At 41.2% G+C, this 25,345-nt stretch overlaps 1 protein-coding gene across 2 annotated transcripts in view; it reads right to left on the bottom strand.

The window, feature by feature from the left end:
• adamts17 (ADAM metallopeptidase with thrombospondin type 1 motif, 17) overlaps positions 1-25,345 on the bottom strand; it is a 99,642-nt gene that overhangs the window by 51,541 nt on the left and 22,756 nt on the right. For both annotated transcript variants that reach the window (XM_061042860.1, XM_061042869.1), the window contains exons 4-7: positions 18,413-18,585; positions 16,386-16,469; positions 14,778-14,935; positions 9,771-9,814 (exon numbers count right to left, since the gene is read on the bottom strand). In XM_061042860.1, coding sequence (XP_060898843.1) covers positions 9,771-9,814; positions 14,778-14,935; positions 16,386-16,469; positions 18,413-18,585 — 459 coding nt within the window. The remainder of the gene's footprint in view (positions 1-9,770; positions 9,815-14,777; positions 14,936-16,385; positions 16,470-18,412; positions 18,586-25,345) is intronic.

The following is a 25,345-nucleotide window of genomic DNA, read 5'->3' as shown; positions in this document are numbered from 1 at the left end:
CTCTCCCCCTGATTTCCAACTTTATCCACAAACACATAAAAAGCTGTCCGCTGGTTCAGTTTTTCTGTCAGTCACCTTTAGGGAAGATGGGATGTGGACTATACTGAAGGCTTGGGATGTGGCTGGGTTGCTATTGTGAAATTGAAGGTAAAGTCTTGCCATGGGGTAGTTCACCCCAGTTCAGATGGCGTATTTGTGTTCTGATAGTCTGTCCTGTAGAAGTCTTTTTGTTCTTCTTTGTTCCCCATAGCACATCCTTTAAAGGTCCCATATCAGTGTTTCCCCTACCATTATATTGGGGGGGGTCGGGCCAGCAGAAAAGGACAGCTGCCATTAAAAGTAACACATGAACACCAAGATTCCTTCAAGTGTTTGTGTCGTCGTGTCGCCGTGTCGGCATGTCGGCTTGTCCCCACCTCCCCAACGCTGTAAACCTAGGGGAAACACTGCATATTCTGCTTTTTCTGGTTTTATATGCCCTTTAGTGTGTTTTCCAAGTGTCCTGTGCATGTTTAGGCACATCTATGTGCAAAAATTCAAAGTCCGCAGAAACACGGCTTCTCCTACCTCCTCCTGTTAGCTGTAGCATTAGCTGCATGTAACGCTCGGTTCTAGCCCCCCTCGATAAAAATTTGTCAGTCCGACGTCATTGTCAGTGTGAGATCACTGATCTAAGCCCATTGGCTCGTTGTGGCAAGCGCTGCAGCTCATGTTGAAATTTCCGAGACGCGTGCTGAGCAACTGACCAATAACGACAGAGCGGATCGGCAGACCAATCAGAGCAGACTTGGCCCACGTGGGGTCTAACAGTGTGGGCTCAGCAGAGCGTAGCTGACAGACTCAGAGTGTAGAGGGAGCAAGGAGGAGCAGTACATGAAAACAGACACTTTTTTCGGACTTTAGCTATTGTGACCGTACAAAAGTAGGTACATAGATTAAATATATGAACCCCAAAAAGGGCAGAATATGGGCTATTTAACCGGTTAAAAAACCTTGTCTTGTATTAAGAAGATTTTATCATTTAGAGTCTATTCTGTCAATGTCAATAAAAAGTTAGCAGGTGGCGCTTCAGATTCTGAGCTTGTTCTCAGTTAGTATCCAAGAGCTGCAAGCCATTTTGTATGACCAATGTTTATTGATCATGTTCATTGTGATTCCACATCCATAGTGGCTAAGACAATCTCTGTGCCTATGTTTACCCAATGTGTAACCTTGTTAAGTACATCAGTGGTGTCTTACATAGGCAGATCATTGTTATCAATAAACGATCCAACTGAAAGAATGCCAACAAAATGCCAAAGTATCCTTAGTTCCCTGGGTATATTGTACAATTGTTAAACCAGGTCTTCAACATACACCTCACAGGTCTTCAGAGTCTTATGAAAATAACTGCTCCACTGCTCTACTTGTGCAAATCTTGGGGCCTTGTGACATGAAAGAGCCTGAGATGGCCTGGAGAGGAGAAACAGGGAGGGGGAAATGTGGGTGGTAGGGCTTTAGAAGCAGGACCTTTTATGAGTGCTGTGATTACAGTGAGGCTCAAAGTAGGTCACACACTTTGGGCCTGCTCAAACAAAGAGCAGGAGTGTTCTCATTGTGCACGACGATTAGCAGGTTGAGAGTATTATGGTGTAGGAGAGAGCTGAGCAGAGCCAGGCATGGCAAGGAGGTGCCACAATGCTGCACAACACACAGCGCTGCCTCTGTCCTGATCTACTTCCATTACCTCATAGCTCTGCTGATAATAAGTGATAATGTGTGGGAAGGAGTTCTATGTAGGGTAAGACTCGGTGACCCTGCGGGACCTGCGGTGGATACATAATTCAAAACAAATAAACTTTGAGATTCGGATGCCAGAGATAAAACTGATATAGGTCTGCATCCTGCTGGGAAGTGCATAGACTCTTTGAGAACAAGCTCTATCTGAACAACAGATGTCATGTATGTCTGGCCCAAAGTGACCCCAAAATCAAATAGAGCAACTTGGTCAGTGCTAAATCTTTGTAGTCTCCAAGTGTTTGCCATTTAGGTAAGTATGGCAGATTGTGCAGTATTTGATTTATGTATGTCTGTTAGTTAAGGGATTCCATTAAATTAGGTACTTAATTAAGGCACAAACATAAGTCAGGGCCTGGAATGAAGTGCAAGATTGTGCACAAAATATTCAACCCCTGCATATCTGGCCCCTTTTTGCGAGAACCCCCAAACAAAATTAAGCACAGGACAGACTGGTTGGAAACACTGCATCAGAACAGCCAATATATACTGTAAGTCTGGAATGGCCTTTTGCACAACAGGTCGCTTTCTCTCACTCACCTCAACTCGTGCGTAAATACACACATTCATTTGGGCAGGTGTGCAGGGATTAGTGGAGGGGACGGTCTGACAAGGCAGTGCTGCCGACACAGACTATTACTGGGTGACCCACCCAGCTAGGGCTGACAAAGTAAAGTTGCATGTATGTTATTAACATGTTTGTTGTTTTGAGCTTCACAGTGTATGTTTTTTTAATATGTTCAGGTATCTCAGGCTTTAGAGGGAGGCGCTGTTTTACTTGCTACTTCATGATGATTGTGTTATTTTTGTCGCCCTCAGTCTTTTGTAATATTTACACACTGTTTTGTCTTCTCTAGTCACTTTACATCTACACCCTCCTTTAAACAAGACAGTGCTTTTGCCACCTCAAAATCGCTGACTTCCACCATGTCTGCATGCCTCCTTTCTTCAGCTGATATCCAGCAAAAAAAAGCACAAAATGCCCTCTGCTGGTTAAAATAAGTATTGCAATATGTTTTTTGTCTCATCGATTGAAATTGTCCATGTTTTTATTGCTTTTCAATTGTATTGCAAGGTATCATTACATACCTACAGACTTATATACAGTAAGTGAATACTAACCATTACAGAGGGAGAGAGACAAGGGGATGAAATAGTTTTTCTTGCTTACAATTTCTATCTATGTTGATACAATACAAGCAATACAAGTAAGAATAATCATAACAATAACTGAGAGGTTGTTTTGTTTTAAAGAGATACATCCCTTAGCCTGTATGCTAATATGTAGAGAAGCTTCATCGTCATCTTCATGTAAATCTTCATCTTTTTTGAGAAACACTGAAAACCATCAGGGGCCTGTTTCAGAAAGTCTAACTCTAACAAGTCTAACCATGAGATGGAAAACGCTGAGTGTCTTGTTCCAGAATAGCTGATTTGAGTTAGTTCAATCAACTCTGAGTAGGTTCAGCACATGCATCACCACTATTAAAACCAACCATTAATGGAGACCCAATACCATGATTCACCATGGCAACAGGTGACACAAATAAGTCCTTGTAGACATACGGCAAGTATATATTTTTAGAGAAAAAAAACAGCTGCTGAAAATTGCTGGTTGAGTCATTGAGGTATGAATGTTGTCCATTCATTTAATATTTAATCACACTTTTATTATTACAGATAAAATCTGGTAAAATGGTATTGAACCTATAATGTTTTTTTTTCATATAGGTACAATTCAGCTGGGAGAAAAGCAGACTTGGAAGCAGCTTGAAATGAAATATAAGAACAAAGTTCAAACAGGTAAGGCTTAGACATAATAGACTCAAAGTAAATAGTAAATGCTTGGAGCACATCCACGGTGGTGATGTGAGGCTGAATAAGATTCTGCAGATAGAGTGTGAAGAAAAAAAAGGGTAATGCTCCAATAAGTGGTCATCTGGAAATGATAACACATCCAGCCGGGTCTCAATATCCTCGCCCGTCATAAACGTACCTCCCTGTGGAGTAATGCCGCCCCTTCATCTATAGGCGCTTCAACATAAGGATATGCCATGTTCAACATAAAAGAAGGCCTACATTTTATACAGTAATCTATGCCTAACAGACTTTATGAAACAACCTGGAATTTTTTTCAAACGGTGAATCTCTTGTATGAATGATTGAATAAATGAAAGCTTGACTTTGGCTCTGTAAGAGGGAGGAGACTGAGAGAACCTCTGGGTTAATTGAAGTAAACCTTCTCTCAACCAGGTTAGGTTCACAGACTCAGTTACCATAGTAACATTAACATGAATTTATTTACCTCTCTTTCTGGAATGGGCTTGAGTTTTAACCCTTTCTTGGGTTTGAGTTAACTCCCAGTCAGAAACGTTTCCCTGATTTCAGGATTAACAGACTCAGGGTTTGCACTAAACCTGCTTTCTGAAGCGGGCCCCAGATCCAATTAGCATTGCCTCCTGGAAGGAATTGATGCTCGGCATTTACAACATGAAATGATTGTTGTTTCAGACAACTGCCGTTCTTTAAATATGTCATTCTTAAAGAAAAGAAGACAGCCAATCAAAGGCTATGGGCAGTATTTACAGTGTCCTTTTTGATCTGTAGGCCGGCCCTCATTGGGTCAACGAAGAAAGCAGCACAGTATTTTGTTTATTTACAGGGCACTCATTGGTAAACTCCCTCCTTCCCTGACTACTCTTCTGTCTATAAACATTTCATTCCATTCTGCTTGCAGCCAGACTGCTTTTAGTGTTGCTCCATTCATTATGTGGGTTCACTTTCAAAGGACATCTAAGGTGCTCTTGTTTCAAATGGCGTTTTTTAAGATCTAGTGTCTGAACTACTTGGAGGAGGAAATTGAAACTGTTTTAAAAAAGTGAAATCATTGAAATTGATATGGTTTGCAAGTATGTGTTTCAGTGATTTTTTTTTTTTTTTACGATTACTGCAGGGCACCCCGGTGGGTCCTCCCTGCTAAAATAGAGAATAAATAAAAAATGTAAATTAAAATGTATTACGAACATAAAAGGAAGGGAGACATCAGCCAGTCACTGTGTTTTCATTCTCGTTCTCTTAAGTCTCAGAAGTTTCCTTTACACAAATGAATCGCTGTATAGTTGCAAGCACAGGAGAACATATTGTAGATCACAGATCACAAACGGATGCTGTAACGCTCACAAACTCTTTTTTTGAAGCGCTCAAGAGACTAATTTAATCCCATACAGGGGTCCTTCCTGAGCCTCAGGTGCTGGCTTTGTGTGGTACTCCTCCCTGGTATTTCAAAGAGGGGGAATTCCTTTTTGTAAGTAGATCTGCAGATTTACTGGACTCCGTTCAAAGGTGTATTCCCCATGATGGGAGACATGTGAGGTGCTGCTGCTGCTCTCTGAGGAACTCTTGTTTTCTGTGTGTTACATTGTTTCACTCACATAAAGTCAGTGCACAACTCGGGTATGTTTACTACTTCTCTGTGTCATTTATATTTCAGGGAATGTCATTTATAATTCAGAGAATGTTTTTTGCCTTCTGGGAAATATCCTATGATAAATGGAGCCAAAACAAACCACACTCTGAGTTCATGTGGTCAGATGGGGAAACAAGCAATAACAAAAAAAAAGAAGGGAGAAAAAACGGCTGTGACTTCTTTGGACTGAGGCCAATTCTTTGACTTCCATGGGCATAAATCACAGTGTTGGTGGAAGACATCCAGCCTTACATAATACAGAAACACTGAGGCACAAGACATTCATGTAGCAAAATCATCCTGCTTTAAAAAAACAATGCTGACTACAGTAAGTATGGTATATTACACCAACTTCTTCTTTTGTCACACATCTTCTCGAGGAAACATTACTGCTGCCATCATATGTTCACTTTTTCAAACTCCTGTGGAAATGTGATGTTATAACGCAGGTCAGTGGACGGTTTTTGAGTTCAAGCTGCAGGAACCACATCCTGCTGCCCTTGTGTTGTCAGGTTTAAACAACATGAACAGTTGATTTAGGTTAGGCGATTCACTTCAAAAAAGTTGACACATTCTGTCTACTTCTTCCAGTCAAATTCCTTCTTTTTTTAAAACCACAACTGGGAACCATTGAAATGTTAACGATGCTTTGGCTGCCAGTGGTAAAATTGTAAGAGAAAACATATGCAAATCAGTTTGATTTGACAAAAGTAGAGTATGATCAAATGTTTCTACTTGTCAGTCGATTTATTACATCAGTAAACATTTTCCTAATGACTTCATGGTCTCATTATCTTGTTTCAAGTCTTCTTCAATTCAGCATGATGTTAATTTAGTATATTATGGTCCCATTTAGAGTCTAATAGACTAGCGGTTTTCAAACTGGGAGACGCGCTCCCCAAACACAAACAAAAATAAGAGTAAACATCTGCTCAGATAAATTTTAGGAGGTGTGGGGGAAATTGATGGATTTTTAGTGACTAGAGAGACCCTTGCATGTGTTGTACTTACTCTCTGATGTACATCGCATTGGATGAAAGGATCTGCTACATGAATTGGAGAATTGGAGAGAGAGGAGAGAGATTCTGGAGTGAGCAGCAAAGTGAAGTGAAGTACGACCACAACTATTTAAGGTTTGGATCTTCACGGATTGGTACTGATGATGCTCCACAGTCACAGTGTATCATTTGCAAAGAGGTGCTAGCTAATGACAGTATGAGACGGTGCCAACTCTGGTGTCATATCGTGACCAAGCAGCCCAAATTTGGTGGACATTTTTGATAGCTAAAGGCTGTCAGAGAACTGTAGTTTGTAAGCTGTAATGTGGACTTCAAACCACTTACCTGTGTGAGCGTGGGTTTTAGCAATGACAGTGATCCAAAGAATGAAGATTTTAAGTGCATGATGCCTGAAATGTTTGCATATGATGTGGTTTTAGTAGATGTTCACTGTCTATCTGTGTTGCCTGTATAAAAAGTTTCCCCGGGTCGTATTTTCCGCGAAAGCTCCAGGAAGTGACATTTTATGCACGTTCTCAACGTCTTCCTCACTCCGATCCGCTTACAGAGATCAACAAACTCATCACACACTCCTGGTCTTCGACTTCCACACACTTCTATCCACCCTAAGAGCTCTCAAAGGCGGACACACTCATCACACACTCTGCCTGCAGAGACTGTCGTTTGTAGGATGGAGAATGAATACAGACACACAGACTCCTTCACAGACTTTCACATGTGTATGACCACTTACCTCCTCTGTAAACATTATGTCGGTAAATATCCAGTGTTTCACGGCCGATGATGATGCTCGTTTGTGTATGTACGAGCACGTATGACGAGCACATGAGGGAGAGCGAGCAACAGGTTACTGGTGCAGTTCGCCTAACGGCCATGCGGTGTCGCTACAGACGCAGTATTTTTGAAAGTTACATATAGCCCCTTTAAGTATCTCGGGGTCTTTGTTCACGAGTTAGCGTAGGATAGACAGGCGGAATGTCTCAGTGTGGGCATTAATGCAGGGAGCTGAGCCTGAAATCAAAGCTCTCGATTTATTGGTCGATCTTCGTTCCAACCCTCACCTATGGGTCATGAGCTATGGGTAGTGACAGAGAGAATAAGATTGCGGATACAAGCAGCCAAAATGATTTTCCTCCAGGGGGTTCCTGCGCTCAGCCTTAGAGAGAGGGTGAGGAGCTTTGACATTCTGGGGGAACTCGGAGTAGAGCCGCTGCTACTTCACATCGAGAGGAGCCAGTTGAGGTTGAGTGCTCAGTGTGCGACAGCTGTCGGGTTCTGCTGACACCTCGGGTTTATCAACCTGCTCTCCATCCAGGAGGCCCGTCAGCTCAGGTTGCTACAAACTGAACCAGAACCCAGAGTGTCCTTCAGTAAACTTCATGTAGGACATAGCCTGTATACTGACTACTTCAATGCATCTTTTAGGAGTGGTTTTAAGATGAGGAAAATGTAAAAAGGGGCTGTGGGTTTTAAAGAATTGTACTTAAAGAAGTACTATCTTAAATCCCCCTCGATGCTCAGAAAAAGGGGAGTAAGGTCTTTCTGAGCTGAGGTGGACTACTAAATCAGAGGGTGCGGATGAATACATTCCCAATCTCAGCTAATTTGTTTGTTGATGTCATCACGCTCAAACATCTGTCCTGGTCACAGTGAAGCATGAGAACAACAGCAGACTGTGTGTTATTTCATCTAAAACATGACTCGATGACGGTGAACATGATGAGGACGTGCACTGTGCTGCAGATTATTCAACATCTCTGTCCTGCTGATTCAGACGCCTGCAAATGTTTAATGAAGTGAAGGAGAATATTCTGCTGCAGTAAAACATGCAGAAACATTCACATGTAAGAGATATTAAATAATACAATGTGGAGTAATGACTCCCTATAAAAGATAATGAAGTCAAATTCCACCTTTTTTACATGAACCCCTCCCTTTCCAACCATTAGCCCTGACACCACATGGGGGGGAAGAGAGATGGCCCTGCCTACTCAGGGGATGCCGTTTGTATAATGGTGGAGTGTCATCACAAGAGTTGTAGAGAAGGAGGACCAACAGACTTTATACCAACGAGAAAGAAAATACATTTTTTGGTCTAAGATACCTCAAAGAAATAAGAACAGAATCACCATTTGGCTGCATATCTGAATGGAGATTAGTCCTGCAAATGGCTGGGCTCAGTCAGAACACAGAGGGAGCGGTTGGGGGAGGAGGGGAGGTATGGTGCTGAGTTTGTTTTGGTCTGAGAGACCGGTGCTAATGAGTGACATCTACCAGATTGAAAGCGACATGTGATATCTTTAAATGTTAATGTGGGATGTCCTCGTGGTTGACACCCAATAGTTGGCAGCTTCAGCTTTCTGGTGTGAACTGTCTATGTCTTTGGCGACACCAGCTTCAACCTCCTCGATGCTATTTTCTCACTCACCCACGGCCAGTCCCCCGCATAGCTCCTCATTTATTGAAATAACACTACAGACTGATTCTATGACCCTCCTGCTTTCACATTAACTCTAAGTATTCAGCTTCTGTTGTTGATGGACACATCAGATTTGCAGAAGAGCACAGATACAGCCATGGTTCTTTAGCTCTGATTCTCCCCTATTCACCACTGCACTGTTTCATATTTAGTCATGTAAATATTAGTCTTTTCTTATTCTGTTTATTGTTGATATTTAATGTTGTACCTGTACATAAGAGAGCACAGTTCACCAAAGTTAAATTCCTTGTGTGTGTAAGCATACCTGGACAATAAATCTGATTCTGATTCAAATATTTAATACTGATGCCTCTACACGACCCTCACACTGACTGAGATACTTCCTGATCCACCTGTCCCCTCCATCCTTCCCAAAGGAGTGCACCAAAATACAGGAAGGCAAAGATAATTGAAGTTGATAAAATAGTGACTCAGTGGAGTGTTGCCTCCTCTGCTCAGCTAAATGTTTTTTTTATCTGAGGGACCTGGATGTGTCTACTTCTATATGTCTGTCAATCGGGAGTGCAACGCAATAAATTATTGTTGATATCCCCTCTAAAGATGTTTTTTTAGCCACTATCTCATGTCAGTGTTCTTATTTCCACATATAATTTCCTATGGGAGAAATACTATTAATGTTGCATTTGAAACAGAACCAAAAAAAAAGACTTATCCGTGCTTAGGTTTATCTGGCAGTCACTGTGGTTACTGCCCTTTGTGATGTCATAAAGGGAAAATCTCCAAACGGCCTGTTTAACACAAATTTTCTGAAAAGTGGAGCAGGAAAAACGGAGAGGATGGACTTTTCTCATAATTAGGGGGTTTGAAACCAGACTAGGGACACTTATTAGTGTTGAAAAACATGCTAAAGTGTAGTTAGCGTAATATGTGACCTTTAATCTCCAGCTGAGCTCACCTCATGCCCTACAATGAACACGTAGTGACTGTAGACACATACTGTACATTCAACACACATACACACAAACACACACAAGTATGTTTATGACAGGACAGACATAGTGGTACTCACCCACAGTGTCACAGGGTTCGTCTTTGTGAACGCAGAAATCTGTCCTGAAAGAAGGAAAAAATAACCGGTTTACTCTGTGCGACCCTTTCATCATATTTTACTACTTAATAAGAGCGCAAACAGATGTCACAGATTTCCATTTGAATGAGGACACATTCATATAGAATCCACCCATACCAGAGAAGTCTCTGTTTAAGACTTCTGCAGGTACAAAGCAGACAGCACCAAAAGGAAAAAAAAACTACATGCAGAGTGACCTGTATACTATGATTTTTTTTGAGTCTGTTCTCTGGGGCTTTTTACACCCTTTAACACCACATATGCAAGGAGCTGGTGACTTGAAGAATGTCAGGCTCGTGTCTTTAAATATCTGTGATCTACAGAGATGTATAGCCTAGATTCTGTACAGGCACTCCAACTGGTTTCATAGAAATGGGGCCGAGATGACCGACGTCTCCTGTGGTTGCTCCGACAACTTGACTTCAACAAATCAGAACTTTACCTTTAAGTCAAATTGTAAACTCCGTGATAACACAGGGTTAACACTAGAAGTGACATCTTTTTGTTTTCTTTTTTCTTTTTCCCTTTTATGTAATTTGATCCGTTTATATTAATTATGTGTGTATACGTATATATTTCTCCTTTCTATCGGTCTGTTCTGCCCGTGCCTCACACGCTGATCCTTCTTTATCTCAAACTCCTTGATTAATTTTGATTGCTGTGTATCGAGGTGCGTGTGTGTTTGTGTGTGTGTGGATGGGCGTCTGCTGCATACATGCTTTAGAGCGCGGAACTTTGTTTTTTCCAAACGGTGCACTCAAACCAAGTTGGACACCACAAAGGTGGAGTGCAGGCCTATATTTGATTTCATGGTATGACTGTCCTATACCATATTTGTATCTGTAAAAATACAAAATGTTGATCGTAAAAAAAAAAAAGAAGTGACTTCTTCCACATTAGACGGTGATATCAGATCATCTATGAATAAAAAACAATTGACTGATTCAAGAACTTATTTGAATCTTTGTGTAATAAGGAACCAATGAGTTCCTTTTAAGAGTTACAGTCCATGTTTCCACAGCAGACCTCGGACCTCCTTATACAAAGACAAACATGTCAAATCAGTATCTTTTACAACATGTAATCAACTACTACCCCGACCTGTGATTACATTCTAACTTTCATCCTCACACTCTCAGACACTTGTAACTGTGCCTGAGTCAGCCTGCTACTGTGACTCAGCTCTGTTCTGCTTGTGTAACGGCTGCTGAGCGGTCAGCACAGCTGGCTGCTTTCCCGGACTCCAGCGTCTGATCAGCTGGAAGAGGAAGCAACACTAAGCGGAGCTGACTCCCGTTTGGAAAGAGGTGGAGGTAAACAGATGGAGAGGGGCTGCAGCTGCACAAAGAAATGCATAACAAAGACGGAGAGAGATGGTGTTTATGAAAGAAGATAAAAAAAGAGAAAAAGGAAGGTTGAAACAGTCTGAAAATGAAATCAAGATTCAGCAGGACATGCTGGCTCTGATGTTAACAAGTTTTATTTTGGAGAGAATTTATGATGGGGCACATTACTGTACAGTTTCATTATTTTAGCACTTGCTTTAACTGGGACTTCCACATTAAGACATCACTCACATACAGTAACCTAAAATGTCAGCGTGACTCAGAAGACACAGACTTTGAACTTGCATCACGTGGATGTGTATTTAATAATTACTCTAGCTTTAATTGCTTGTGTACACCTTCAAACACTTAAATATTCTGGCAGGATTTTTTTTACTAGCTATAAAACAGTCTGAAATAATGTCAATGCCTCTTTATGATCAACAGAAGCAAACCAGACCATCGACTGTCAACCAGCATTTGACAAATGTCTCTCCATCCTGAACAACACCCACCACCTCTCTGCACAGGAACCTTCACCAGGCAGAGTGTTCAGTGGCAGACTGCTGTCCGAGTCCTGCTCCACAGACAGACTCCAGAACTCTTTTCTCCCCCTGGCCATATGACAAAAACATCTCTGTTATAGCAGGGACATCTGAGCTGTGGCTCCGACCTTCCGTCTCTCATCCGGAAGGTCGAGGGTTTGATCCCCAGCTCCTGCAGCAACATGTCCGATGTGTCCTTGGGCAAGATGCTTAACTACAAATTATACAATCTTTGCCATCAGTGTTTACATCTATCTATCTATCTATAGTATCCATCCATTCTGTCTCTTTGAAATCAAATGTTATCCAGCCTGATAACATTTAAATGCAACTTTGGATTGTATTTGTAGTCAATAAAAACAAGTGAAGAGGTGAACAAAATGTTTTCTGTGCAACATAAATCAAGCATGGTACTCACAAATGTTAATCTATTAAACTTTTTTTACTTTTGTAAGTGTAGGTGGGAGAGAGTGATGGGAGAGAGCAGGAGTCTGAGAGTGTGAGTCGGTTGAGTTTAGTGTTGCCATGACCAGAGCAGCAGAGAATGAGAGATCAGTGGTTGCAGGATTTATCAGGACAAATGATCTGTCTAAGCTGTGTGTTCCAAAATAAAAGCCCCGACTCCCCAATACTCAAGGCCGGCTCCGTGTCTTGTTGCTGCTTGCTCCAGGCGAGTTAGCCCAGAAGTTAGAAACGTCCACCCAGGAGCAAACCAAAAAGTCTACCCAGTGCTTTCTCACTAAAGTCAGGACTCTGCAGCAGGGAAATTAATCAATTTTTACTTGCAACACCGAGTGTGAAATGCTCCAGAGTTGAAAAGATTGATTATGTGATGGTGTCACTTCAGCTGCCGCCTTAACGTTATGTTGTGTTTTTCTATTGTTACAACATGGCTGTTTTGCTAAGCTAACTCTCTGCAAAGATAGTAAGGATGTAAGATGGCTCACTCCTCAGCAACTCAGAACGATTTAACGTATGCACACAGCATGGAAAAAACACACAGAGATGATGTAACCAACCAACAAATCTTTGATGATTAAATGAAACTAATTCAGTCAACACATCATGCACCCATTGGTTAAAGGTCATCAAACTGGGACCGGGTCAGCCAGTAGCTGGAGGCAGCAGGAAAGTTCTTCCAGACACAGTTCATGGAGGAGGAGGAGAGATTAACCCAGCTGTGATGATATGAACTCAGACATGAAGGAGTTTGATTTTCTGACAGTTTCGCATGAGCTTGTGATGATCTAATGCAAAAAACACACACAATGATCCTTTAGTCAAACTTTGTTGAGGAACACAAGGTGAAAATTAGCTTCACTTGTGGTTCTGAATGTCAGATCAAAAAACCTTTTTTCATGTGGCAGCAGGCGGATACCGATGAAGACAAGAAATGATCACAGGCCAGTATCAAATATCTGACGATCTCCTCAGAAGAGATTGTTAATAAGCTGTTAGAGACACTAACAGACATGTCAGCTATATGAGACTCCAGCTACAGTAGCCACACACACGCACACACACACACACACACACACACACACGTTGGGCGCTGAGTGACCGGGCATAAAAAGGAAACCAGAGAGTGCTGTGACACGCTTTAATTTGCCCGCCCGCCGCCTCTCTATCACCCTGACTGCTGCTGGCAACATCCCGCTCCCCCCCTGCTCCCCCCCTACTCCACGGCTCCAGAACAAAAGACCCCTATATTCACTCCCCCTTCGCAGCAAGAGGAGACAGGATAGGATCTGACAGCAGACATGAGTACTCATTTAACCCCCCCCCCTCCCCTCCCCACAGCACTGGAGTTAGAGCAGATAATAATAGCTAATCCTAAATTAGGAATGTGTCATGTTGTGCCAGATGCTGCCGTGTCGGGATTGAAACATGAGGATGAAGAACAAACCTGCCTCACTGATAGACTGAGGGAGGCCTGATAAGATATGAATCCCCCCCCCCCCCCCCCCCAAGCCACCCTGTGTCATGAACAGGGCCAGGATTATAGAGACTGTCTTCAGATGTCCCAGCTCAGGGTCAGCTCCTTTGAAGTCCATGTTTAAGATCAGTGTTGTCACTTACAGTAATTGCCAATTAAGAATAGAAAGTTAAAGGTATGCCAACACAACATCTCTCTTTTATGTTCTATAATATTAAAAAAGTTTGTAATTATTGACGCTAACACGTAATGGCAGTGCTGTTGACAGGTTAACATAATAAGCATTGTGTTATCTTAACTTAAGGACCTATCTATTTGTAAAATGGAACGTTTCAGAGGTTAAAGGTTTTATATGTGATTTTTTGATCCAGCAGATGTCGCCCTTGAGCACCAGCATGAAACCAAAACAACTTGCGCTGCATTGTTGTGTTAGCATGCTAATGCTAGCGATCTTTATTATGCTCGTATCTTCACACTGCATGTAAATTTACCTGAAATGAGCGTGATCTAGAAACACAGTTAATCAGTGAGTACAGTATGTTATTCTTCTTTTCTCTAGTCCCTCAATTAAACAACTTTTATACACGAGGGGAGGAGTCAGCCGGCTGTCCTGGTGATGTAAACAAACTGAAGATAAGACTCTGAAAACTCTGAAAACATCACAGACAGTGGGACTCGGGTGTTACACCCATTGTAGACAGTCATGACTCACAGAGTTATTTTCAGAGGATATACTTGATTTATATTATATTTAAGTGTGAAAAATCACATAGAAAGACTTTAAGGTCTAGAGGGAGCAGCGTTCAGCCAATCCTCACAAACAACTAACCACCAAATTCGTCTTTGTGTACTTTAATATATGAAGGCTGGATATTTAATTTGACTCAAAAACTTTATCAGACAATCAGTATGTTTGTGCACCAGTGATTTGATTAAAATTACTCAACTGGAGATGTAACATTACGTTATAAGACCCTCGAGACTGGATAGCTAAAACATTGTTGATTTTTAGGTTTTAATACAACAGGCTTACGATCCCCTTTGATCACGAGTTAAAAGAGTGAAGTGTCTTCATATTGAAGATGAATGAAGCTGAGAGCACATTTCATACACGTGGTGATCTGAAGAGCTGCCTACATACCTGGTGACTAGCACAGCAGTGTCCACAGGTGGAATGTCGTCTCGTCCACCAGGAACGTGGTTGGTGCCCAGGTACCGCGGCCCCCCGAACTCCTGATACTGCCACTGACAGAAGCTCTCCAACGACCTCTCACCATGATGGCCCACTTTGAGCCGTTCCTAAAGAGCAGACGCAGGTTAACCTCCTGCTCTCCTGGAGATGAGGCTCAGTGTTTTTTCCCTTAGATGTAATATTACACTATTCACAGGAGTTACAGAAATACTCAAAGCTTGTTTAATAAATGAATAATGACAAGATGAGACGTTAAAAATGTCCATATGCACTCTATCATTTGATCTGATATCCTATGTGTGTTTTTACACACTTTAGGGTTTAAATTACTAATTAAGCTTCAGGAGATTACAGGCAGTAACGGCTGAAACATCAGCAGTGGAATCTAATGGAACCAATTAAAGGTCTTGTGTATGTCACAGTCTAAATTGCACAAATAAAATGCTAACGTCTCTGTACTGAAATGTTGCCAACTTATTTGTACAATGTGGACAGTGTGCAGGAGTTTGCCTGCAAGTTTTTGTAAATAAAAACAATAAATTAGCCGAACTTGGATCCCCTGAAAGGACCCCTACAGAGATAGAAATGTTGTGTACAAGAGTTTAATCTTACTTTAAAGCTGTTGCATCACTCTTCACAGCTGCCTAACTCCATTGAGAAAAACTGTGATTTGACCTCATACAACACAGAGGTTGCTGGTTCAGTTCTGCCTGAATTCATTTCATTCATTTTTTTATGTATTTTTGTAGAGCAAAACTTTAAAACTCTAAAATTGTCATTATTTGTTCATGCTGTATATGTTCAGGGTTTAGATTTTCTTTTCTTGTTTCTATTATGTCTCGTTCTTCCCTGGTGTTGCTTTATCCCTGTGTGTATTTTTCTGTTCATATTCCTGGCTCAAGTTTTCAGTGTTTCCTGTTTTATTTTGTAGGTCTTGCCCCTGCATTATTATGCCTTGTATTACTTCCTCCCTTTGTGTGTTTCTCTCCCTTTTTGATCACCGCTGTCTTGTTAGTCTCACCTGTGTTTGATTGCACCCTGTGCATATGGTGCATTCACGTGGTGTCAGAAACATCGGAAAAAACAAGTTTCAACTCGGAAACTTGGACCACCCAAGCAGCACATGCATGCAGTCTCTGTGTTTCTACCCTTCTGTGTCAGTTCATACGTATACATACTCTTGTTCCTAGTGTTGCTCGTAACTCCCCGGTTTCTACTTGTGGATCTTTTTGTTGGATTATAATTAACTTTGATTTGGAACTTGGAAGCCTTGCTTTTGCCTTTTTATTCAATTAAATATTTTAGTTTCCTGCAATAAGGTCCACTTCTTTGTCTTTCTTGCTAAACCTGTCAAAAGTTTCAATAAAGAAAATGTAAAAAATGTATTGTATGTTAATTTTGTAAATTGTTTCATGCTGGGATTTCTTAGTCTTTAATGGGAACATTTTAAAGTTAAGGGGGCTTCTAACAGTCAGACACTGGGTGGGGCAGTGTCTGCTGTGGGGGTCTGACAGAGAGTTTAAGAGGAGTCACAGAGGGTAAAAAAGTCAGGCTTACTGGGCGGCTGTGAAGCAACACCAGCTTGGTGACCCGAATGTTGATCCTGACCCCCAGGCTGCGGTGATGGAACATGTTGTAGACCTGTGAGAGACAGAGACACACTTTTCAGGATCAGGAGACCAAAGAGCTGAAAGGAATGCAGTGAATGTTTGATACGGTTAAAAGGCCTTGCACATTTAGGGATGCAGTGATGAACCAGTTTCACTATTAACTATGGTTTCATTATTCGTTCCACTACACGGGGTGTTTCTGTTCTCACCAGAGATTAAGATAAATCACTGTTTTTGCAAACTTACACCTCTTACCTCCAGCAAGTATTTTTACATTCAGTTGTCAAGCCTGAATAAATGCTGTATTTAATTTTCATTTTTTTAACCAGTAAGAATGTTAAATTAAATCCTTGATGTATAAATCTCTTCTTATTCTTATTTTTTTATATTTTAAGTGCTTATTTACTTTGTATCTATTCTTATATTGTTTTATTTGCTTTGATAACATGCTGCTGTAACACCACAATTTCCCAGTTTGGGATCAATAAAGTAATTCTATTCTATTCTATAAACGTGGACAAAGTCTCAGTGAAGTCACCCATTGACTTAAGGCCAGATCAGCCACGCCCCTAATTATGCATACATTGAATCCTTCAGAAATGTCAAAACAGGTGAGTTATAAAACTTTTGTGTGTGTGGAATCAGTTTCATGCCTGGAGGTTTAGGCTTGGTTCTGTTGAGTTATGGTTTTTTGGAGAAAGGGTGTGGTACTTTATTATGAGGGCAGGGAAACGCAAACAAAGTGATAGCAGCTGTGTTGCACAAGCTTAATGTCCCAGGCTTATGAAGATGATATACTATATTAGCATTACTATGGCAGCGAAGCTTTGTGTCCCCCTCCCCCGTCTGTAAATCAGAAACAAAGTGAATGTGAAACAACATGTGGCAAACATCATGAAGCGTCTTCACCAATATAAAGGGAGTTCATAATTACTGAGTAATTATGTTACTGTCAAGTAACTTAATGAAACATCTAGAATCAAATATAAACATGTCACAATCAACAGCGTGTAGCTGAAACAGTTTGGCTTCAGAGAAACGTAAACAGACTTTGAAGGACTTCTGTCACAGACCGTTTAATGTTACTTCCTCCAGTCTGTGTGGAGTGAAGACTCAACATTTTAAGTTAATAATAGAAATTAAAGGGATACTTCACCCATTTACATTAATCTTTGTATCATTAGAAACCTGGTAGTATTTTTGAATGGTCATGCATCCCTCCCTCATTTTCCCCTGAGATGGGAAATCTTTGTATTTCTGAGTCTGTAAAGGAGCTTCCAGTGACACAAAAATGACGATTTTTGCGTCACTGGAAGCTGTTGCGGTTAGCAGGGTGAAACTACAACGCTAGTTCCTCATATTTTCGATCACTGAAGCTACAGACCAATCACAGATCAGTGGGTGGGAACTCACTCCCAGAATCAAAACTTAATGTCCACCATATTGCTTGGAAGCTATGCTAACAGGCTCTATGGAGAAAGCTGATAATGGAGAAAAAATATAAATATAGCGATGAGACGGCTGCTGCCAACAGGCCGGTCTTGTCATGGCTGCTGCGGCCGCGGGTTGAAGTAAACATGTGTGTAAACCTCACCTTAGTGGGAGTGGCCTGTGGTGCTGTGCATTCTGGGATTTGGTGTCTTTGATCCACATGAGCCAAAAAGACACTTTCTGTCTTTCCTCGGCCAAGAAGGCACCAACTTCAAAATGTATTTCACATTTCTACTACATATATGACCCAATGTCAATACAGATTCATGTTTCAACATGTGAAGTATCCCTTTAAATATTAATGGATGAAGCCTGAGTGACGTCAGCCATCTGTTACTGCAGGGAGGTCCTGAGGCAAACCTTCAGTCATGTTTTTAAGAAGACACCTGAAATGTACTTGTAATCCCTGGAAAGTGAAGTTTTATCAAATGTATGGATGAATGTCCGCTCAGGGCTTCAGTAATATTTGTCTCCGACCCTCACCATGTTCATGACGGTCAGCAGGAACCTCTGAGCCGCCTCGGCGCCGTGGTACTGCACCATGTCGGAGTCAGCCACCACCACTGTCTCCACAGTGTACGCTTCATGCAGCCTGATGGCATTTCTCTTCCCACGACCGTCCTCACCCATTTTAGTCACCTTCTCCTTTTTCTTCCCTGCAGACACAAACACACGCACAGAATGAAGCAGGATTATTTAGTCAAATGTACCACAAATATGTCTGAGTTCAGAACTCAACAGTACAAGAACCTTATTGCTCTGCATTCAAATCACTGTTTAGAGACCGACCTCAACCTGAGATGAGAAAGCAGAGTTTGAGTTGAGGGTAGATGTCGATGTCAGGAGGGACATCTGCTCTCTTACAGTATGCAGATATCTTTTAAGAGAGTTTATTTAAAACCTTATTTGTCGATGGGCTTAAATAGAGTGTTATGGCCTAAAAATAAAATCTAAAATCTTCTTATCTCTCATAGTATGAGATTTAAAGCAACACCATGGAACTTCTCCACCTTAAAATAGTTAAATAACTTTTCAACAGAGAAAAGGCGTCTCTTCCATTTCCATAGAGCGCCCTAGTCACCTGTTTTCAGCACTATGTAACTTTAGCCGCAATTCTCTCAAGAGTAGTGCTCACGGCTTTAGGGCACTAATCACACTTCACTTTTAAAAAAAATAAAAGAAGGCAGTAAACCCCATTCTGTACTGTGTGATATAATGGCTGATGCTAATAGACAGAGTAAAAAACAGTGATGGATGAAGCTAAGAAGAGAGGTAAACTACAGGTGTTCTGTTGGGATGTGCTGCCTTGTTGAAAAATGCAACCATAGCTCGAAACCATAGCAGAAGCTATCTGTATCAAAAAATGCTACCAAAACAAAATATATTAATTCACTACTCATTCCCAGAGGAGAGCACAGTCCATTAAAAATGTAACTCTATTAACTATGAAGCCCTTAACGAAGACGTTAACTTTGATGGCAGTTAATCAGTTTGGTTTGGTTAATGATTAACTAAAGTTAAGATTAACATTAACCGGTGTTACGCTTTAAAGAGTGGCCATGTTTACTGTCAACTTTCAGACGAATCCGTCCGCGGTTGTCATGGTGAATTACATGGTGATTGGTATTTTGGACATTGCAATAAAAAACGAAACAATGCGGCACTCGTAAGGACACTTTCCATCTTTAACATCTGTTGTTACTTTGATAACCATAGACACATTCAGCTAAAATAATCCAATAACATGGTCACTTTTTAAACCATTACACTGGTATTGTGAGAGAAAAGAAAAATCTGCTTTTTGCGATGTCATTAGACTTGAGTTCTTCTATGATACTTGGCCAATGTTTTCTGCAGAGCTCTGTTGTAACTTTAGGTTTTTTTTTTTTCTGTTGTCTTCTCAGCTTGAACCAGTCTGACCATCCTGCTCAGACCTCTCATTAGAAAGGTGTTTCCATTATTAGGTACGCTGCTCAGTGGATTTTTTCTTCTTTTTTTTTGCAACATCAATGTAAACTCCAGAGACTAATGTGCAGAATATCCCATGAAAGCAGCAGTTACTGTTACACTCCAACAACACCGTCTGGCACCGAAACCATTCCCCAGTCAGAGTCTTTTTACGTCTGGTATCCAAACACCATCATGTCTGTGTTCATAACATCACAGCTGGGTTAATCTCCCCCTCCTAACTCATGTGTCTGGATGAACTTTCCAGCTGCTTCCACCTACTTCAGGCTGACCAGGTCCCAGTTTGATCACCTGTTTGGTAGGATCAGTACCAGGATTTCTCTGATCGACACCAACTATCGTTGTTCTGTTCCAGCTCGAGCTCCTGTCCATCTGTCTCCACTGAGTGACAGTTTCACTGTATCTAACGAGCCACACAAAGTCGGCTGAAATCTGTCCTGAACCTTAAATAAACAGATTTTACTGAGATTTCATTACAAAAAACTGCTGAAATAACTACATCATGATGCTGACTTGAAAAATGTTTAACTCTTGCTTGCTGTTTGGATCACCATTTCTTAGGGATGAGATTGGAAAAGGACTAAAAAGCAGGAAACACTGAGTATGGCCTTGAATGGCCGAAGCTGTCATATCCAGCGTATGCATTATAGTCAGTGTATCTTTCTACTGTTTGCTTCTTTTTCCTGAAGATGCATGTCATTGTTGCCGAGCAACCATTGTTTCTGGATTGCCATTGTAACTCTAAAACTAGATAAACCTCATCTTCAAGCTAAGACGATGACAACCAATATCATGAAAATAATAAAGTACAAGAATGACATGTCATGGAGAAGAGGATGAATGTGACAGAGGTTTGAGCCATACTGTGGAGCACTGATGAGGCCGAGGCTGACGGAGGAGTGGGATGGGACAGCACTTAAAGGTCCTCCTTACGCTGACACTTCTGGTGATACAGAGAAAATCCCCTTTTGCAAACGCCACTATACGAGACTCTACAAGCAAATAAAAAATTGTGACAATGTAGTGTATGAGAGCTGCTCCTTAGAGGTGGAGATTACCTGTGTTGGCTGTGAGTAGACTTATAATTATGTCTGACCGAATGTTGTATCCAAGAAAGTACATTTTACAAGTGTTCATAAAGGGTTTTGAAATACATGTTATAATAAATATTGTATCCTAATATAAAACGAGGAACAAATAAGTTTAACTAAGAAAATAGCCAATAGGCCTATTCAATATGACTTTGTTGAGGCTATAATTATAGTGCGTTCCATTTACCTCGGAACTCATATCTCGGAGCTGGGAATTACTTAACACCCGTGTTAGTCGTGTTCCAGGGGGGCGTTCCTGATGATGCATTAGACCAGTAACTCAGAATTTCTGACTTCCAAGATCAAATGGAACACACCATAAGCCTACAAAAGCAGCTTATGTGATTGCCAATTAAAAGTACATATTCATTAAGATTCCATATTTGTTCCCTGATGTGTGTTATTACCTATCATCAGATTATTATTAGAATTTAAGTTGTATCATCTAATAATATTCAAATATTGTATCAGAATGATCAGAATGGCTGCTAGGGTCATTCTGAGTAGTTCAAGAATTCTGGGAGTTTGAGTGTTAATGCGCAGAGTTGCTGCCACATGATTGGCTGATTAACAAGGGGAGGGCCAAAAATAAGTCAATCCACATGTGATAATGTCCTTATATATCGTTTCTGTGGTTTGTTATCCGAGCATACTTTCCACAGCTGCAGTATTTCCACGTTTACAGAGGGATTTAGAAAGAAGAACACATTTTCCATCAGTCACACACACTTGTTCACTTTACTCTGCAAGTGTACAGAGTGAGCAATACCAGAAGAGGGATAATACAGTAATACAGCCAGGTGTAATGTGTTACAATAAAACTTTAAAACTTTACTTTAACATGTGTCTCCTGATATAAAGGAAGGAAAGACACAAACAAACAGGACTTCTTTGTTTTCTAACGAATCAAAGCACAGTTTAAATTCGAACAAATCCAACCCAGAGCGAGTAGAGAGAAATCATATAAACATATTTTTATCTCTGACATATTTGACAGTGTTAGAATATATCATGTTCAGCAGGAGACAAAGAGCTGGATGTGATAGCAGCGCTCTGCATGCGGCTCAGTGTTCATCAGTGCTGAATGCTTGGAACAGCCCCTGAACATGTGTTTACACTACATGTCTGTTTCCATCACTCCCCCCTCGCCTCAACTCCACTTTTCTGTCAAACACAGCGGCCTGCTGGGGGATCTCGCCCCTTTTTTCTCCACTAACACGATTCTTACACTCTGTAATTACTGGAAGCTAAGACTCAAAGGGGGGTCTAAGCTTTTCTTAATGCTCTATCTGGACTGAGTGGTGTCATGGGAGATCTGCGGGATCTGGCTCTGGGTTTTTTTTCTTTGTGCTGCAGATTCCAGCAAACCCGAAATGTTTGCATTTCAACAAAAAAACACTGAATGCTGAGGAATGAAAATAGCCAGAACTACAAGAATCAAAGCACTACAATCAGGCAGTGTTATGCTTTCAGAGGTCAACAGTAACCGGTAACAAGGTGATGCTAACATGCCATGCAAAAAAAAAAAACCTCTGTGCTGTATGTTACGAGACCTCAGTAACTTCTCAGGACTGACCACACTGTGCCTAAAATGCTTGGATTGGAGGACAGCCAAGTGTTGAAAATCTGTGACTTGAAGTTAGACCACAACAGCACCAGTATACAGAAAGAGAAAAGCCAACCAGAGAATGGGTGGGGGGTTTAAACTCTTTCTTAAATGCACCAGAAAATTTCAATTTGCCCCTGACATTTTCCAAAGATCCCCTTTTACACATGCCCCTCACAGCAATGGATACAAAACATGGCATCAATTCACAGAATTACTACATATCCAAGATGGCGGACGAAGTAATAGAGTCCCTCACTACCAAGTGCTGGCGCTAGGCTATACATCACTCCAGATAGGGTCAGTTTTACGTCATTTTTAGGAAACCAAACTAAAAATCAATGATGATGTAAGTGTATGCCATAATTAGAACATTTTCAGCGCCTTACTTTACTAGCAGGAAGCCACTTTATGTTGGCCCTACTTTGTGATGAACCAAACACGTGTTCATCCACCTGAAGCTGGCTGCAGAGTTCTAGTTCAGTGTACCTCCACAACAGCTGACACATTGTTTTTTGAATTTGTATTTAACATGGATTTATTCTGCAATTTTTTTAAAAACAGTTTGAGCCGAAAACTTACTTTGTGGACAAACTTTAATTCGGCTCTTCTGGTTTTCCAAATAGCTTTCTGTATGGCAGGGAGGCTGAGTAAAGTGTACTGCAGGCATGTGTGAGCCGCTGACATCCTCTGATTGAGGTCCTGAAGTACAGTTTTTACCAAGTCCTTCCCGGAAAGGTCCTGTACCGGGTTGCACCAGTTCGGTATAAGTCCAAACATAGCCTAGTCTGAAGTTCTAACTTACGACAGTTTAGACCAGGCATGGGCAAACTATGGCCCGCGGGCCATATACGGCCCGTTGGGCTTTTTAATCCGGCCCGCCGAACTTGTCCAAATTATATTATTATTAAATTAAATTTTATTATAATTAAACCTCGTTCGTTTTCCCCTGTAATGCCCGCGTTTCCCCAATAGATGGCGCACTTCAGAGTGTGGTGTATTATTCCCTTCTTCACTTTTTCGCTTTGCCCTATGAACCCGTATGAGCCCTTCTGTAAAAATGAGCGGATCAAAGAAAAGAAAAGTGGACAGTGAATGCTGAGTGTTTAATACGGAGTGGACAACTAAATACTTTTTCACTGAAGTCCGATCAAAGGCTGTATGCCTGATATGCCAAGAAACTGTCGCAGTTTTCAAAGAGTACATTATCAGCCGTCACTTTGCTACGAAGCATGCTAACTACGCTAGCAAGCAGTCCCCGCAAGAACGGGCGGCTGCGGCTCAGAGGTTGAAGGATAATTTACAGACTCAGCAACATTTTTTTCACCAACAAACTGTGATTCAAGAGTCAACTACCAAGGCAAGTTTTTTGCTGGCATTCAAATTAGCAAAGGCTAGCAAGCCTTTCTCCGAAGGCGAGTTTTTAAAAGAATGCATGGTAGAGACAGCAGGTCTCTTGTGTCCGGAGAGCCAAGGCCAGTTTGAAAAAATCAGTTTATCACGCAGGACTGTGACTCACCGTGTGGAACTGATTGATGAAGATATAGCCAGAGAATTAAACAAAAAGGCTGAGTCCTTTAAGTTATATTCACTAGCGCTGGATGAAAGTAATGACGTAAAAGACACTGCTCAGCTCCTCATTTTTATCCGAGGGATTAATGACAGTTTTGAGATAACGGAGGAGTTTTTGACCATGGAGTCCCTGAAAGGAAAAACGTGAGGAGAGGACTTGTATAACCAGGTGTCTGCTGTCATCGAGAGAATGAAGCTACCTTGGAGTAAACTTGCCAATGTCACAACGGATGGATCGCCAAATTTAACTGGAAAACATGTTGGTCTGCTGAAAAGAATCCAGGATAAAGTGAAAGAGGAAAACCCTGACCAGGATGTTATTTTCCTTCACTGCATCATCCATCAGGAATCTCTGTGTAAGTCTGTATTGCAGCTTAATCATGTCGTGAATCCAGTTGTAAAACTTGTTAACTTTATACGAGCAAGGGGACTTCAGCATCGTCAGTTTATTACGTTCCTGGAGGAAACTGATGCGGATCATCAGGACTTACTGTACCACTCTCGTGTCCGCTGGTTAAGTTTGGGCAAAGTGTTTCAACGAGTGTGGGAGCTGAAAGAGGAGATCAGCGCATTTTTGGAGTTAATGGGGAAATCCGACAAATTTCCTGAGCTAAGCGACAAGAACTGGCTTTGTGACTTTGCATTTGCTGTGGACATATTTTCACACATGAATGAGTGTAATTAAATGAATGCATTTGGAAATCAATTTGTACAATGAGCCTTGCATATTCATGCTTTGCTACATGTTAAAGGCCAAATCCTTTCATGTAATGGCTTTTACATGTCATTTATATTAGTTCACACAAACACTCCATCCATCTGTTCCTGGCCCGGCCCCTCTGTCAAATTTTAGAACCCATTGTGGCCCGCGAGTCAAAAAGTTTGCCCACCCCTGGTTTAGACATTATTAACATTTAAATTGTTACTACAGCTGAGCTAGTTCCAACTTGTACCAACAATACGGTTGTCATGGTGATGGATTTGAAGAGTGGGATAACTTGGATGAGGATGAGCAGAGGATTTTAGAAGTGTGTTCTTCGTGATAGATTACATCTTTTGTTTTCCATGAATGTACTGTTAAATGAGCTGATGTTGTAGTGGAAGATTTCACTGATCAATGTCATCAATGTTATTTTACGCTATAGACTTTGGATATAGATTAAGGCTGTAGGCTTCAGT

Source organism: Labrus mixtus, chromosome 1 (assembly GCF_963584025.1).
Source record: "Labrus mixtus chromosome 1, fLabMix1.1, whole genome shotgun sequence".
In the NCBI taxonomy this organism is placed as follows: Eukaryota; Metazoa; Chordata; class Actinopteri; order Labriformes; family Labridae; genus Labrus; species Labrus mixtus.
Note: the sequence above shows the minus strand (reverse complement) of the source record. Positions and strands in the feature narration are given on the sequence as shown.